This window comes from Spermophilus citellus, assembly GCF_964194105.1.
Source record: "Spermophilus citellus genome assembly, chromosome: 10".
NCBI classification, from domain to species: Eukaryota; Metazoa; Chordata; class Mammalia; order Rodentia; family Sciuridae; genus Spermophilus; species Spermophilus citellus.
This window is the reverse complement of record NC_138197.1, coordinates 119830079-119847347: the sequence shown is the minus strand read 5'-3', so window position 1 is coordinate 119847347 and position 17269 is coordinate 119830079. Positions and strand designations below refer to the sequence as shown.

General features: G+C 43.2%; 1 protein-coding gene across 1 annotated transcript in view; it reads left to right on the top strand.

Annotated features, from left to right (window-relative positions):
* The window catches only part of GLT8D2 (glycosyltransferase 8 domain containing 2), a 38376-nt gene extending 21193 nt beyond the window's left edge, over window positions 1-17183 (top strand). Inside the window, exons 3-10 of the mRNA XM_081309194.1 lie at window positions 1039-1131; window positions 5746-5917; window positions 8839-8956; window positions 10292-10376; window positions 11175-11287; window positions 13627-13793; window positions 14220-14332; window positions 15848-17183. Coding sequence (XP_081165320.1) covers window positions 1039-1131; window positions 5746-5917; window positions 8839-8956; window positions 10292-10376; window positions 11175-11287; window positions 13627-13793; window positions 14220-14332; window positions 15848-16017 — 1031 coding nt within the window. The 3' untranslated portion in view covers window positions 16018-17183. The remainder of the gene's footprint in view (window positions 1-1038; window positions 1132-5745; window positions 5918-8838; window positions 8957-10291; window positions 10377-11174; window positions 11288-13626; window positions 13794-14219; window positions 14333-15847) is intronic.
* The last annotated feature ends 86 nt before the right edge of the window (window positions 17184-17269 follow it).

Below are 17269 nucleotides of genomic sequence, written 5' to 3'. Positions count from 1 at the left end.
TTAATGTTGCTCAATGCTATGGACATGAATCTTCTCGGTCATTTCATGCATAATCAGTGGTATGTGTTCTATACTCAAGAAAATGCTGGAGCTGGGCCAGGTGGCATGTGCCCCTGATTCCAGTAAATTGGGAGGCCAAGGCTGGAGGATCACAGGTTCCAGGCCAGCCTTAGCAACCTAGCAAGACCCTAAGCAATTTAGTGAGGCCCTGTCTCAAAATAAAAAATAAAAAGAGGGGCTGGGCTTGTGGCTCAGGGGCAAGTGCTTGCCTAGCATGTGTTAGGCACTGGGTTCAATTCTCAGCACCACATATAAATAAATAAATGTCCATCAATAGCTAATACAATATTTTTAAAAATAAAGTAAAAAGGGTGGCGAATGTAGCTTCGTGGTAAAGCACCCCTGGGTTCAATCCCCAGTACACCCCTCCCTGCAAAAAAACAAAACAAAACAAAACAAAACAAAACAAAAACCCAAACCATGGTCCTATACTGCTCCACTTAGTAGGTCCCAAGAGCAAACATTGCAAATGGTGTAGAATCTGTCCTGGGGACTTAGAACTGGAAGAAGTACTGAAGTCTTCTAACATTTTACCCAGGGTAAGAATTTTCTGCACAACATCCTTGACCAGTAGTGGAATTAATTGAAAAGCTGCTGTGTTAGAAGAGCTAAACGCAAGTACTTACAATCAGTCCTGGCACACAACAAGCATTATATAAATGTTGGCTACTATTTGAAACAAAATATTTGTGCAGGGAAAGTGGCTCCAGAGGCAGCACCCTGCAATGATTAAGTCCCCGACCTCTGCCAACAGACTGTCTGCGCTAGTGCTGGGTCTTCCTTACCTGGCTTCTGTGTGTCCCTGACAACTGTGTGCCAGGCCAGCTCTTTACCTCTGTGCCAGTTGTTCTAAGAAAGGTCCCAGGCCCCCTGAGTCTGTCCTGGAGGGCTTCTGCTCACGCTGCCATTCTGAGCCTCTCCACCTGATTTCAGCTGGCTGGTATGTGTTCTATACTCATGGTGTCATTGTCATTTCAGTTAATCAAGTGCTGCTGTTCCTCCTGATTGTGACCCTGTGTGGGATTCTGTACAAGAAAGTTCATAAGGGGACCATGGTCAAGGCTGTAGCAGGTAAGCAGGCGTGCAATCCACCCAGATGGATGTGGTTTGCGATGTTCCTTTAGGTCCTTTCAGTAGTTGGGTTTAGGGACATGTGATAACTTGGCCAGCTTCTAAGGACTTGAGTGTGGAGTAGCCACCCAAGGCCAACTACTCTCTGTGTCTTAGAATGATCAGTGCTGTTCAGATGGTAGCACATGTAAGATTCACATGGAGGGCTTGTTAAAACACACCACTGGGCCCCACCAAGAGGCTTAGAATGGCAGCTCTGAAGGGGCCTGAGAATTTGTGTTTCTGATAGAGTTTCTCCCGGTTGCTGCTGCTGCTGCTGCTGCTCTTGATTCTTGGACCACTCTTGGAGTGGGCCGCTCTGCATCCCATCCCTTTGCAGTCTCTCACCATTTTGCCTGTGGAAGTTGCCCTTCCTTTCCTCTCTCTGCTGATCCATTTCCATTAGTGCCCAAACAGCCTCATGACTCTCAGGTCCCACTCCAGCTGCTATGAGAGCCCCGTATTCCTGCTCCGGGGTGGACTGCGTGAGATGGTACTTTCGCAACCCCAAACACCCACAGAATCAGCACCAAGAAGCACTGTTTGTGTTTACTGTATTTCCAATTAATTTACATTTTATATTAGGCAAATAAACACATTCATTTATGGAAAGCACAAAAGAGAAAAAAAAAATTACCTGCCACTCCATCAGTCAAAAGTAAATGTAGTTAGTGTTCTAGTGTGTGACATTCATGCCACTTTTTTTTTTTTAAAGCCAGACATTTAGGGACTAGAGACACACCAGTGAACAAAACAGCGTTTCTGTTCCCAGAGAGTGGCCATCTCTTTCTGGTTATTTTTAAATTAAAAATTACTTTAAAATAATTTGAAACATGCAAAATCTGGTCCGAGTGAGCATCGAGAGCATCTGGAAAGAGAATGGCTTCCACACCAAGATGTCCATGTGGCTGTTCATGGGGTATTTTTCATAGTGGCCCCAAATTGGAAATGGTCTACAGGTAGCCCCTCTGGAGAGTGGATGAAGGGGACGTGGTCTCCACATAGCACAGAGCATTTTCGAAGCTAGAAAGGACCAAATTACAGATACATGCTAAAATGTGGATGAGCCTTAAAAACATTGTGAAAGAAGACAGACCCAGAAGCCCACACTTTGCATGATCCCACGTTTATGAAATTTCTAGAAAAGGCAGTTGAACGGCAAATTTCTAGAAAGCAGATGGATGTTGCTTAGAGCGGGTCTTGGGAGTGGGTGGGCGGCACACAGGCTCAGAACCTCTCCTAGGGCTGGAGGTGTTCCACAACTGGATGGTGGTGATCACCGCACAGATTCACAGTTTTTCTAACAATCCTTGAACTGCACACTATTTACGATGGGTAAATTTTAAGGCCTCTGTATTGATTCGCTCAGGCTGCCACAACAAAACACCGCGGGGTTGGGGGCGGGGAGATGGCCAAAAGAATACACATTTATTTTCCCACAGTTCTGGAGGATGGGAATCCAAGATCAAGGTGCCAGCAGGTGGGTTTCTCCTGAGACCTCTCTCCCAGGCTTGCAGAGAGTCACCTTCAAGAAGCCTAGGTCTAGGGGCTGGGGATGTGGCTCAAGTGGTAGCGCGCTCCCCTGGCATGCGTGCGGCCCGGGTTCGATCCTCAGCACCACATACAAAGATGTTGTGTCTGCCGAGAACTGAAAAATAAATATTAAAAAATTCTCTCTCTCCCTCTCTCTCTAAAAAAAAAAAATCTTTAAAAAAAAAAGAAGCTTAGGTCTAAATACAGTCATATCTCAAGTTACTGGGGGTCAGGACATTAACATAAGAGCTTTGTAGGGACATGATTAGCCCATCACAGCGTCTAAAGTATACCTCCAAAAACTGTTTTAGAAGAGAGAAAAGAAGTCACGCAAGGTCAGATGCCCTCCGAGCTTCTGGTTCTTTCTTCCTTACACTTCACTCCCTGCTGGAACCAGGGTATGCACTCAGCTCATCCTCTGGGTACGTCTTAGAACAGCTGTTCAAACAACTGTACGGAAATTCGTGTCCTGACTGATTAATCAGTTGCGTACAATAAACAAAGTGTTGGGACCACAAGAGTGGATCTAATATCACATTTGATTCCATTCACTGTTAAAAAAGAATCTATCATTAAAACACAGTTCAAAAGAATGTAGGGTTAACGTGGCAAGATGGCCATGGTATGTTACATGGGAAAAGCCAGTTGCAGAGGGTATAAAAAGTAGGATTCCATTGTGGTTTTAAAATAGTGCATGTCTGTAGTAATGAATTCTTGAGAATTTACACAAAGGAGGGCTTTGGGCACACACCACACTGGTGGCTGAGATCTACCTCTCCGATGGGAGTAGAGAGATCTGCAAAATCATCACAATTTACCAGATCCTCTTCCATTTGGACTGGAAGTTTTTAAAGAAGTATATTTTTTGTAATTCAAAGAATGTTAATTCAAAGAACCAGTGTTATAAGTCAACATCTGGAGTCCCTGTGACATCACATGCTGAAGGAAAGCAAGACACCCACATTCCGCATTCTGTCCAGGTAATTTCCTTGTGATTTAGCATGCTGATTACCTGAGCCTCACTCCCATCTTATTTGGGCCAGACAAGTTGATCTTTTTGGCAAAAAACCAATACTTTCTGTTGTTTTAGCATTGGGACAGCTGACGTTTCACTTCTAGAAATAAGCATGGTTTCCTAAGAGAGGTTTGTGGACTAATTTCCAGTCCCTTCTATCATGGTTATGTTTTCTAGTTGCTCTGGGCACCCAATGGCTTCACAGTGCCAACTCTGAATGGGTTGGCTGAAGCACCAGTTTGTTGATATCATGGATCTAAATAGTGTAGCAGCCAATTCCCAAAGAAGCCACAAAGAAGGACATAAGCACTGAAGAACTTAAGAGAAGCCTTCCCCACAGGTCTCCAATGTGCCTTCAACTTTTGTTCTGAAGGAGAAACTTTTTGGCAGCTAACAGGTTTGGGGGGCTTAAATTGGCCCAGCTTCTCTGGCAGTGGCGGTGTGATGCCCTCTCTTTCTTCCTCCTACCTCCTACTGCCTGCTGCCTGCTGAAGGCCTCTGACGGAGCCTGGCAGCCAGGCTCTGCCCCCGCTTTTCAACCCTTCCCTCTCTCTGCCCTAGGAATAGCCTGCAAACCATTCCTTAAGAGCCCTGTTCTCTAGGGCCAATGCATCCATTCAGTTCAGTTCAGCAAACTTTCCTTAAGCATTTCCAAGGTATGAGACTCGGTGGGGATAGTATGATGAATTTACAGTCTAGTGGAGGAAACAGACACAAAGACTCATCAAGTGCAATGGGGTAGGTGCAGAAATAGAGATGCCTAATAAACTCATCCATCTGTCTATCCATCCAAAGTTTACTGAGGCTCTACCATGTGCTAGTCATTGGGATAGATGCAGAGGACCCAGAGATAAACACGACAAGATCTCACTGCGTCAGTGTACTGAGTGCAGGCTATGAGTCGGATTGAGAAAAGTTATAAGAAGTAAAATAAACAGGGCTGGGGCTGGGGCTCAGTGGTAGAGCGCTTGCCTAGCATGTGTGAGGCACTGGGTTGGATCCCCTGCACCATATAAAAATTTTTAAAAATTTAAAAAAAGAAAGAAAGAAAATAAATAAAAACAAAGTACACAAAAATAGGTAAAAAGTGGGGCCTGGTGGCTTGGTCAGCTAGATGGGTCTGACCTCTAACAGAGCAAGACTCACGGATTTATTTTTATGCATCAAAGGGATTTACTGTGAGAAAAACTTCTTCAAGGTAAACAAAAGTGAGGTCAAGGAAGAACAGGCTAATTGGGGCTTATCTACTTGCCCATATCTTTTCTCTCTCTGGGCCTCTGGTGCCTCAAAACTATTGAGCATGTCCATATTTCTTCCACCCCAAGGCAGCAAGCATCTGAATTCAAAGATATCATAAATTGCATGCCAGGCCTGGAATCTGCCCCATTAACAGCAAATGGGCATTTCTCTCAGCACCATCACACCAAAAGATTCCCAGAAGCGGTGTCTCCAATGTCCACGGCTATGGAGTTCAAAGCAATGATGTATTCGCCACTCCTGACAAGACACCTCCTCTGCCCTCAGAGAGCTCCTATATAATAGAAGAGAAAGGAAGGGTGTGCAACCAATTGTTAGATCCAATTATAAGCAAGGGCGCATCGAAGGGTGTACTGTCTGTAGGGCACTGTTACATGCTCCCAGAGTATCTGATGTCTATCCTGCTTCTGAAATTAATATGCAGGAGCTAGCCATGCAGGAAAGAATGGGAAAAGCATCCTAGACAGGAAACGCGGCCCTTTGAAAGGCAGACCTGGGAGTTGCACATGGTTACTAGAATTAACTTAAATGAACATTATCAGCACTTGATCACATCGAGCTGCAAGGGAGTCTGGGGAAACACTCTCAGTGGTTGGCTTTGTGGCAACTACATCTGAAACCACCTCTCCTAAGTGAAAGACTAGATCTTGGAGAACAGTGAGCTGTCTCTCCCACATTGTGCTGTCTTCCCCCAGGACAGTGGAACACTAGTTAAACTGCTCTACCGTCAAATTCCTTCATGTTCCAAGGGCTGGTTTTGATGTTTCCAGATGATGACGCTGAGACTGCGGAGGACGTGGAAGAGGAGATCCCTGTGGTGATCTGTGCGGCAGCCGGGAGGATGGGCGCCACCATGGCTGCCATCAACAGCATCTACAGCAACACCGACGCCAACATCGTGTTCTACGTGGTCGGACTCCGCAACACTCTGACTCGAATACGGTGATCTGTGCAGTGTCTTTGGAGCATTTGTTCTACTTTCGTTTACTCTTTGTTTTCTTTCCTTAAATGGATTTCATTTCCTTTTTGGATTGACATGTGTCCTTAGAATTAATGAGGGGATGCCCTAAGGTTTACCTGGTGAGCTGACAGGTGTGTTGTCTCCATGAGGAAAGGTCAGCAAAGCCTTGTGGATCTGGGAGGCAACCCAGTCTGCAACAGCGGGCTGTCTGGGGACTAAAGAACCCAGTCCTTCCATCGCTTAGGTGAAAATCTTTCTTTCACCGTGGTTTCTCTTTCCTTTGCTTTCTTTCTTTTGTTTTTTTATTTTTGGTGCTGGGGATTTAGCCCAGAGGTGCTTAACCACTGAGCCACATCCCCAGACCTTTTATATTTTGAGATGGGGTCTTGCTGTTGCTTAAGGCCTCGCTAAGTTGCTGTGGCTGGCTTTGAACTTGCCATCCTCCTGCCTCAGACTCCTGAGTCACTGGGATTACAGGTGTGTGTGCTTTCTTAACCTGAGAGAATATTAACATAACTGCTTCAATATAGTTCTGAGTCATCACTAATTATTTATGGGAGTGTGTGTATATGTGTGTGTATGTGTGTATATATATATACACACATACACACATGTGCGTGCACGTGTGCGCACGCGTGTGTGTGTGCATGTGTATATGTGGGTATGATGTATTTTATGTGTGTGTGTATATACATATTTTGAGGGGCTGAGGATTGAACCCTCATGCATGCTAAACATACCTCTACCACTAACTCACATCTCCAGCCTTATAATTTTTGAACTACAAACTTATATACTTTTTATAATTTTACATAATTTTGAACTGATTTTTTTCTTATCCTTTACCCTACTAAAAATAAATTGGAGTTAGAACTGGTGGAATCCGGGCTGGGGATATAGCTCAGTTGGTACAGTGCTTGCCTCACATGCATAAGACCCTGGGTTCAATCCCCAACACCACACACACACACACACACACACACACACACACACACACAAAAGAACTGGTGGAATCCACCTTAACTCTGCTACTTGGTCATCAAGTGGCATCTCACTATTGTTTAATCTGATGTCCCCTTATACCTGGTTGAGAAATAAGGAAAGTGGTTAAGTAGTTTCCTCACACATTTCTCAGCCATTTGGAAGTTCATTCCAACTATCTTGCCTATTTTTCTGTTGTGTTGTTTATCTTTTTCTTATGGACAGGACTGATTTTTATGGTTCACATTTTGCATATCTAAATTTCGTTCAAGTTTAATTTGCTGATCAATTTTTATTTAAAAAATATTTATTTTTCTGTTTACTTATTTTTGCAGTACTGGGGATTGAACTGAGGGGCATGCTACCACTCAGCTACCTCCCTAGCACTTCTTAGTTTTTATTTCGAGCCAGGGTCTCACCAAGTTGCTGAGGGTCTTGCTTAATTGCTGAGGCTGGCCTCAAACTTGTGATCCTCTTGCCTTAGCCTCCTGAGTAGCCAGAATTACAGGTGTGTACCACCATGCCTGGCTCTTTTTTTTTTTTTTTTTTTTTTTAGAGAGAGAGAGAGAGAGAATTTTTTAATATTTATTCTTTTTTTAGTTTTCGGCGGGCACAACATCTTTGTTTGTATGTGGTGCTGAGGATCGAACCCGGGCCGCACGCATGCCAGGCGAGCGCACTACCACTTGAGCCACATCCCCAGCCCCATGCCTGGCTCTTGTCAATTTTAAACCAAGAACAAATGCTGTCCTATGTGACTTTCATTCTGAAAAGTTTTCTATGGAGATTATTTCTACAAAAGAACCTCACTATGAATTGAATAAAAGACAGAAATTCTATAAGATTGAGAAAATGCAAGGGGATAGAGTGAGGAGTGGAGGGGGACAAGAAGGGGGGCAGATGGAGAAGACTGAGAGTCATTGATAAAGGTAAATTCATATCATCCTTGGAGTCAAACCGTAGAATAAAAATGATGGGCCAGGTGCAGCGATGCACATTTGTATTACCAGTGGCTCTGGAGGCTGAAGCAGGAGGATCTCAAGTTCAAAACCAGTCTCAGCAACTTAAAGAGGCCCTGAGCAACTCAGTGAGACCCTGTCTTTAAATAAAATACAAAAAAGGACTGGGGTTGTGGCTCTAGTTAAGCACCCCTAGATTCAACCCCTGGTGCCAAATAAACCCCATAAAAACCTGAGGCAAGCCAGATGCAGTAGTGCATGCCTGTAATCCCAGGGATTCCAGAGATTGAGGTAGGAGGATCACAAGTTTGAGACTAGTCTCAGCAATTTTGTGAGACCCTGTCATGAAATAAAATGGGCTGTAGCTCAGTGGCAAAGTGCCCTTGGTTCAATCCCTGGTATTGCAAAACAAAAACAAAACCCAAAAATTACTTGATCACCCCGGACATGGTGGTGTACACCTGTGCACCTGTGGCCCAAGCTGCTCAGGAGACTGAGGCAGGAGCATCACTTGAGTCCAGGGGTTCAAGACAAGCCTGGGCAACACAGCAAGACCCTGTGTCGTTGACTTCAGTCAAAGCTGAAGGTTCAGATTGTCCTACTTCATACCATCTTGGAACAGTTAACACTTTGGGTAAAGATAGTTCTGGCAACTGCAGATGACACTTCATGAGGAAGAATGAATATTTCTATTCTTTCAGGTTCCTGAAAATTTGCCTCAGGGGAGATATTGGTTATTACTATTTTGCTTCATTTCCTTTGCAGAAAGTTATGTAATTGAAAAGAAAAAAAAAAGAAAGGAAAGAAAAGATGTGAAGCCAGACCAGATGGGGAAAAAATCCAAAGGCTTTCTAAACTAAACTTCATTCAGTTTATACACAGTTTAAACTTTTTTAGGAGGCAATAGGCATATTGAGGAAAGATTTGAAATGTGTGCTAGAGGGTTTTTGTTGTTTCTTTAGAAAATGGATCGAACATTCTAAACTGAGAGAAATAAACTTTAAAATCGTGGAATTCAACCCTGTGGTCCTCAAGGGGAAGATCAGACCAGACTCATCGAGGCCTGAGTTGCTCCAGCCTGTGAGTAGGAGTCGCGCATACTGGGGACAGTCCTGGGTGAGACCTTTGTTCAATACAGAGCTGTAGTCACTGAGATGCACACGGGATAGTTTCAGGGACTCCCTGTGTTAGAGCTCCACTAAATGCTGCCTATTTATAGTTCATAAATCACCTGCTCCAGGAAGGATTTAAGAGTTACTACATAAACATAATGAAGCTAATGAAGAGAAATGAGGCATTAAAACAATGTCAGCTGCATTTTTGTGTGTGAGTATGTCTGTGGGGTAAGAGCTGCAGGTGGGGGGGAGGCGGGGAGCAATAAGGCCAGGAAAATTCTCCCCAGCCATCGGCTGTATAGGAACTGTGCTTCTGCATTACATTTAGATCCGGGTATCCCACAGTTAAGGATCAGCTAAGATCATATTTTCAGGAGACACCAGCATTTTCCATAGTGCTGGAAATTAATAAAGTTAATTAATAATAATAATAAATTTTCGTTCAAGAGTGCTTATAAAAGGCTCTCTCCTGCATGAAGTGGGGGGTTTTGATGGCAGTTGTACAGACACTGCCACCACCTTCTACATGTGATTGTTACTTAAGTTCATCCCTGCAAATTTACTAAGTTCTGCTACTAGGTTCTATGTCCACAGTAGGATCTGTCCCCAGTTCCACATCATTACTGTTGGAGTGTGAGCTGAGTTGGGATGATTACTGGTGCTGTCACTAGTGAAGCTTTTAAACTCCCACCAACCCAGGCTTCTTTAAATTTTTTTTTCCTGGACCAAAGTCTAAAAGGTTGGGCTGGGGCTGTAGCTCAGAGTTAGAGCGCTTGCCTAGCATGCGTGAGGCACTGGGTTGGATCCTTAGCACCACATAAAAATAAAAAATAAAATAAAGGCATTCTGTCCATCTACAACTATAAAAAATAAAAAAAAATAAAGAAAAGACTAAAGGGTTGAGCTTGCTGATGGAATGATACCTGTGCATGTGTGTCTGTAAGGCCGATTTAGTTGAGAGTTATCAAAATGACTGAATGTAGAGGAAGGCAGGTAATTTGTACCCTGGAAGATTGACTAGGGGTCCTTAGTGACTTCCATTACAGCAGTTCGGAGAAAGTGGCAACGGCCTTGGCGACAGGGGTTTGGATCTAGGAGAGTCTGGTCTTCCAGCTCTGGCTTCAACCCTGGAGCCCAAATCAGAGAGTGGGATGACCCAGTGAGGCATCCTAGTTGCCTGTTTCTTTTTCTGCTCCAGATGTAGAGCTAACCAAGGCCACGGTCGAAGCCAACTCTCCAGTGCCCCAGAAGACACGAGCCGTGAGCCTCTTCCTCACTATCGTTTCTCTTGTTTCAACAGCTGAACTTTGTGCGATTTTATCTCCCTCTGCTCATCCACCAACACGAGAAGGTCATCTACTTAGATGATGATGTGATTGTACAAGGTGTGCTCACTGGCTGCCCAGAACACTTGAGAGGAGCCGCCGATAAGTAGAACGACTCTCTTCCTTCTCCATGTAGCTAGTTACCCTCTTGATTTTCCATGTGCATTAAAGTTGTGAGGACAGCAGTGTTGACATCTTGCCACTCTGATTATTAAGTCTGTGGTAAATACCTTGTTGGCCTTTCCTGTCTCTGCTTCCCTAAAATGCACAGAAAAAAAGTCTCACTGATGACGTTCTTAGGAAGTAACTAAGTGGGGGTTGAATGTTGTGCTCTGTCCCTTAAACATACAAACAGGATAAGATAAATATATAATAAGAGTTATGTAGATCTATATCTCTTATCCTGTTTGTGTGTGTGTGTGTATATACACACACACACACACACAATTTTTTTTGGGGGGGTACTGGTGATTGAATCCAGGGGTGTTTATTCCCCGCCTTTTTGAGATGGGGTCTTCCAAAGTTAAGGGCCTTGCTAAGTTCTTAAGGTTGGCTTTGAACTTGTGATCCTCCTGCCTCAACCTTCCCAAACACTGGGATTACAAGCGTGTGCCCTCAGTCAGGTAGGATAAGCATTGGGGTGGTAACTGTATACAGAAAGAGACTTGACCAATGCCAATCCAAACTTATCAAGTGGCTTTCTAAATAAGCATTATTCTTATTAAGCAAATAGTGAAGGCACTTGGAATCTGGGATCCTGCACTGTTCCCCATGGCATATTCAGGAACTGTTTAAGTTCTCTTTGCAGCCCTTAGACACGTGCTATAATGCTTTACTTGCTGGCATTTCCACATCCAGGTGACATCCAAGAACTGTACGATACCACCTTGGCCCTGGGCCACGCGGCAGCTTTCTCAGATGACTGCGATCTGCCCTCTGCTCAGGACATCGACAGACTTGTGGGGCTGCAGGTGAGCAGCCCGTCTTGGAAGTCCTGCCTTTCCCCTTCTGCTCTGGCCCTCTCTCCTCCCCTCTAATGGGAACCTTCATCATGAAAGACCTGACAGCCAGTTAGGACTCCAGGAGGCAGGTTCTGTCCCATGGATCCAAGTTCCAGGTCTACCTTCACCAACTCCAAACGAGTTACTTGAACTCGGCCAAGTCCCGCTTTCCTACATGCCACTGATCAACTATTTTGTTGTGTTTTTGTGAGTTGTGATGAAATAATGTGATGTCCACTGTCCAGCATGCAGTACGTGCACAGCAAGGACAGCTGTGGAGATGCTCGTCACCACACTCTGAGAGGCAGCGTCTCTGGGGAAGGAGCCTTGCTGCAACTTTGGTTCTGTTTTGGGAGTTTGCCTTTTGCTTCCTTCCTTCCAGTAGAGGAGACTATTGACTTTGTTGAGGGTAATGGCCTCTTTACGGGTTGAAATCAAGAAGTCTGAACCTATACATAATGCTAAAGCAACAACAGGGTTTTGAAATGCGAGGTGTTGTGGAGAGTTGAATGCTGTTTTTCAAAAAGAATTCTAGCAAATAATTTTGTGTGTGACCTTTAAGCCCCAGCTTTGTCAGAATCTTGATTCTGTCACTTGGCAGCTTCTGACTGGGGCACCACACGTGGCTCATTGCTCCTCCCATTGGTGAAGGAGAGGAAACAGTAGTACTTCCTGTGTAGAGCTGTTGTGAGGAAAAAATGAGTGAATACATGTAAAATCATTCTGTGCGGTTGGGGTAATGTGAACAAAGTTCTCAGAGCAGTGCCTGCCTGTAGAAGTGCTCAGGTATCTCCACAACTCCTGTGAAGGAGCACCTTGGGCTAGATTATGGGAGTCCCTGGGTGAAAGAATGGGTGCCATCTCCTACTCCATTCACTCAGCAACTTATTAGGTGCTTGTAAACTGTCTTGACACTGTTTTAGGTCCTGGTGACACAATAAACAAACTAGCCTGCCTTTGTGTAGCTTTCACTCACGTGGGAGGAGACCGACAACAAGTGAAATGTTTCACATAGGATCAGGGTAGAGGTGGGGTGGTTTTAAATTGTGTGATCAGGGGCTGGGGATGTGGCTCAAGCGGTAGCGCTCTCTCGCCTGGCATGCATGCGGCCCGGGTTTGATCCTCAGCACCACATACAAACAAAGATGTTGTGTCCGCCGAGAACTAAAAAATAAATATTAAAATTCTCTCTCTTCCCTCTCTCTTTAAAAAAAAAAAAGAAATGGCATTAGGGCTGGGTCATAGCTCAGTTAGTAGAGTGCTTGCCTCATGGGCACAAGGCCATGGGTTCAATCTCCAGCACCACAAATAATAAAGAAAGAAATGACATTAACATTTAAAAATAAATAAATAAATTGTGTGATCAGGGAAGGCTCCACTGAGATGGTGTCGTTTGAACTTACATCTGACTTGAGAGAGGTATCTATGTGGTTATTTGGGGGGAAAAACCTTCCAGGAACAGTAGCACATGCAAATGTCCTGAGGCAAAGGTGTATCTGCTCTATTAAAGGTGGTCAGTGTGACAGAAGGCTCAAGAGGGAGTCACAAGTTGGAGAGGTAACCAAGGCCAGATGGTGTAGGATGTAGCAGGCCACATGAGAAACTCTGGCTGTGTGTGTGTGGGAGGGTACTTCACACATGCTAGGCAAGTGCTCTACCTCTGAGCTACACACACCCCCAGCTCTGACTGTTCCTCTGAGACAGGAAGCCACTGCAGAGGCTTTGAGATGAGTGAGAAGGATTAACAGGGTGAAAGTAGGGACACTGATTAGGAAGAACTTAGAGAAATCCAGTGAAGAATAATCATGGCCAGGAATGGGAAGGTAGCAACATGAGAAGGGGGCAGCTTCTGGATATATTTTGATGGGACCAATAGTTTGCTGATAGATTTGGATGAGAAGATAATCAGGAGTTGGGGGTGATCTAAGTAGAAGTATGTGCTCCAGTGACTGGAAGGATAAAGGTGCCACTGAGAGGCAGGTTTGGGATAGGATTGGGATCCCTCACTAAACATCCCAAAGGTAACCTTGAGCTGTCCACTGTGGAAGTTGGGAGGCCAGAGGTAAGTCAGGGCTGTCAGGCAGGTGGTATTCAGGGACACACTGGATGGGGCTTGTCTATGGAGTTGGGAGGGAACGGGACAGGGGCTGGGACTGTGGCTTGGGGCAATCAGCAATCAGAGGTTAGAAAATGAAGGGAAACCAGCCAGGGAAAGTCAGACGTGGTCAGTAACACTGGAGGACACCAGGCTTTGCTTTCTAGAAACAAGATTACTTGGTCAAAAGCATGCGTGTTCTGTTCCTCTGTAGAATACATACATGGGCTACCTGGACTACCGGAAGAAGACCATCAAGGACCTTGGCATCAGCCCTAGCACCTGCTCTTTCAATCCTGGCGTGATTGTTGCCAACATGACAGAGTGGAAGCACCAGCGAATCACCAAGCAGCTGGAGAAGTGGATGCAAAAGAATGTGGAGTATGTGCCACCCTGCCCACCACCCTTCCTGTGCCCGTGGAGAATGAGTCAAGTTAATTTTTTATGCATGCTCAGGGGTTAGAAGTATTTCATGGGCATCGTAAGGCAGATTTCTTACAGAGGCACTGTTGACAAAGAAAAGGGCAGAGATAAAACTCTTTCCTCAAATGATATAAATTAGAAGAATCCAATCCTGTGGAGAAAGGAGTCCCTCATACATTTTCCTAATAAGTTTAGGAACATGACTTGAATCTCATCCACTGACAAATCTTATTTTGGTTTCTCCTCCTTACAGGACTTGTTTTTAGGATTATTTTATAAAGCTAACATTGCTCTCTAAGGTTGACTTTTATAATTTACAACTTTTTATTATTAAGTTTTAAAACAGAGAAGGAGCCAAATGTTCCCTTGTATCCCATTTCTTAGGGAAAACCTCTACAGCAGCTCCCTGGGAGGAGGAGTGGCTACCTCACCAATGTTGATTGTGTTTCATGGGAAATACTCCACAATCAACCCTTTGTGGCACATAAGACATCTGGGTGAGTATTTTAGAAAAGCATTGTAAAACCAGGTGCAGTCGTCCACACCTGTAATCCCAGCTACTTTGGAGGCTAAGGATCACCAGCCTCAGCAACTTAGCAAGACCCTGTCTCAAAATAAAAAGACCCTGTAGCTCAGAGTGCTCACTGAGCTTGCAGCAGGCCCTGGTTCAATCCCCAGTGCCACAAAAAAAGACTGTGGTGACTGTGGAAGCTGAGTGCCAGTCTCTTCTCAAGGATTCCATGCAGACTGCATATATGTCATTATTAGAATCCCCCCTGACTTTCCTGAGCATATGCAGATACATGAGAGCAATGCAGGGTAGTTAAGGGAACCAGCGACCCATTTGATGTCATTTATAATAATGCTGGGTTCACAGGTCAAACATGCATATTTCCATGTTCAGAAAAATGTCCTCAAATAGATCTATCAGCTGTGCAGAGCTTCAATACATAAAGTTGTGATTTCTGAATAGAGACTATGAATTACATTTTGCAGAATATGCAACTTATTCATAAGTAGGCAGAGACTTAATCTTCCCAAGGAAAAGAAGTCTCTTTTCTTGGTAAGATTCTGGAATCAGGCAGGGTTGGCAAAGTCAATCTACACAGTGATCATCTGAAAAAGGATCTGGTTTTCCTGGGCTGTGGGTGCAGAAGGCAATGCTAACAGTATGGGTAATAATAAGTTTGGATCTAAACCAAGTCTTAAGACTTGTAAAATTAATAAAACTTGTGGGAGGTCCTAGATTCAATGCCTGGCACCACAAAAATATGTAAATAATTTATATAACATATTCAGCCAGAAGCACTTTATCACCTAAACTGCATGCCCCTCAGCCCTTCAGTCATGGTGCAGAGAAGATGCTTTACTTAGTAGATACTTCACCTGTATGTGCCTCTTCCTGGATGAGCAGCTCCTGCGTGTGGACTCCAGAAGCTGGTCATTATTCCAGCTGTGCTACAATACACTGAAATAACTAGCTCGTCTCCTGCAGCTGCCATCACACCTAAGTTTACAAATAATATAAGCCAGGCTTTGTTGTTAACATCATAAACCAGAATCACTGGCTACTCTCTCTACTCAATGGATTTTCATTTTATTAAAAAACAAACTGAATTCCTTTCATGGGAAAGAAATTTTAACATCACAGAGAAATTTTTATTTTATTTTGTTACTAGAGATTGAACCTGGGATGCTTTACCACTGAGCTACATCTCTAGCCCTTTTTATTTTTTATTTTGAGAAGGCCTCAAACTTGCACTCTTCCTGCCTCAGCCTCCCAACTTGTTGGGATTACAGGTGTGCACCACTGCATCCAGCCCCACATAGGATATTTTAAAACATATTCGCATGATCTTAATATGCTTCAAGAGGAAGTATTCAAAAAATATTCTGAGCAATGGCAATATTAAGTTATCTTCATTGCATAATATCATGAACTTGTAATCAATTTTTAATGTAAAAATATTATTCTCTAACAAGCCTATCATTTTCCTCTAAAAACAATAAAGGCTGGAATCCAGATGCCAGATATTCAGAGCATTTTCTGCAGGAAGCTAAATTACTCCACTGGAATGGAAGACATAAACCCTGGGACTTCCCCAGTGTTCACAATGACTTATGGGAAAGCTGGTTTGTTCCTGACCCTGCAGGGATATTTAAACTCAATCATAATAGCTGATGTAACCTAATATTCAAAATACTCCCTGTGTAACAATGTGGATATCCCTTGGTAGCCTACTATAACTCTGTTGTTCTTTATGAACATATGTTTGATATGTATGATCCACAACATAAGAAACAAAAACTACTGTGTGCAAATTGTATCTTAGACTACAGTGGCACTGTCTGTCTTCTCTAAGTGGGAATTATAGAAGGCCAGATTATGCTGGAAAGAAACCCATGTAAGTATCAGCAATTTGCTTAACACTAAATGACAATTATATCAACAAATTAAAATAATTTCTAAATGTATTTTTCACATGCAGATATTTTTTTAATAGAGTGCTAATCTTATCTTTTATAAAACAATTACATTTAAAATGGCTGTTAAATAAAATATTCACAGATTTTTATGATGTTTCTCACATATATTATTCTATGTGTTAATTATAATAGAAGATAAACTGATCTCAGGTTTAAAGGGGGAAAGAATACCATTATATCTTGCTTCAGAAAAGGCTTGTAACAAGAATAACCATTCTTAGTATTATTTACTGTAAAAACCATCACTTTCAAATGAATTTAAAAATCTTTCAATCTTATTTAATGAAAAAGTCTCATACTGTCAGGTACAGGATATATCAACATTTACTACTCATCACTCAAGTTTAATGGAAAACATGATTGTTTACTTGGAAAATCCTCAAACCCATTCTCTACTAGTCTGTCATAATTTAAAGGGTATTTTCTCCACTCAAATAAGGAACTTTATTGTAAAGCTACAATAGTTATGACCTGGTTACATGCTATACATAGTCCCATGAAAAAATAATTCAGTTGCTCCTAATCCCTGATGCAAGGCACTTCAAAGCACCCGCACAAAATGTCCATGTAAACAGCAGTACAGTACATCATTTAAATAACATGAATGACTTCCACACAGCTTGACCTAGACTTAAGAAAAAGTAAAATACATCATTGCCACAGCTAAAAAGCATGTTAAGACTCACAACAAGAATCTGTTTCTCTTATTATAAATAGAAGAACAGGCTATATAACATCCTGGGGGTAACAAAAAACCCTCAAAGATATTTAAAATATTGCAAAAACAGCATGCTCCCTGGGTACGTATAAAATCTGAATATTCAAGAGTGATTAGGAGTGAATACCCAGCCTTAACACCCACCAGACCTAAGAGTCTGGACTACTTGTAGCACCATGAAAAATGCATTGGAAAATCACAAAGGGACTCAATTCAAACCATTCTTTCC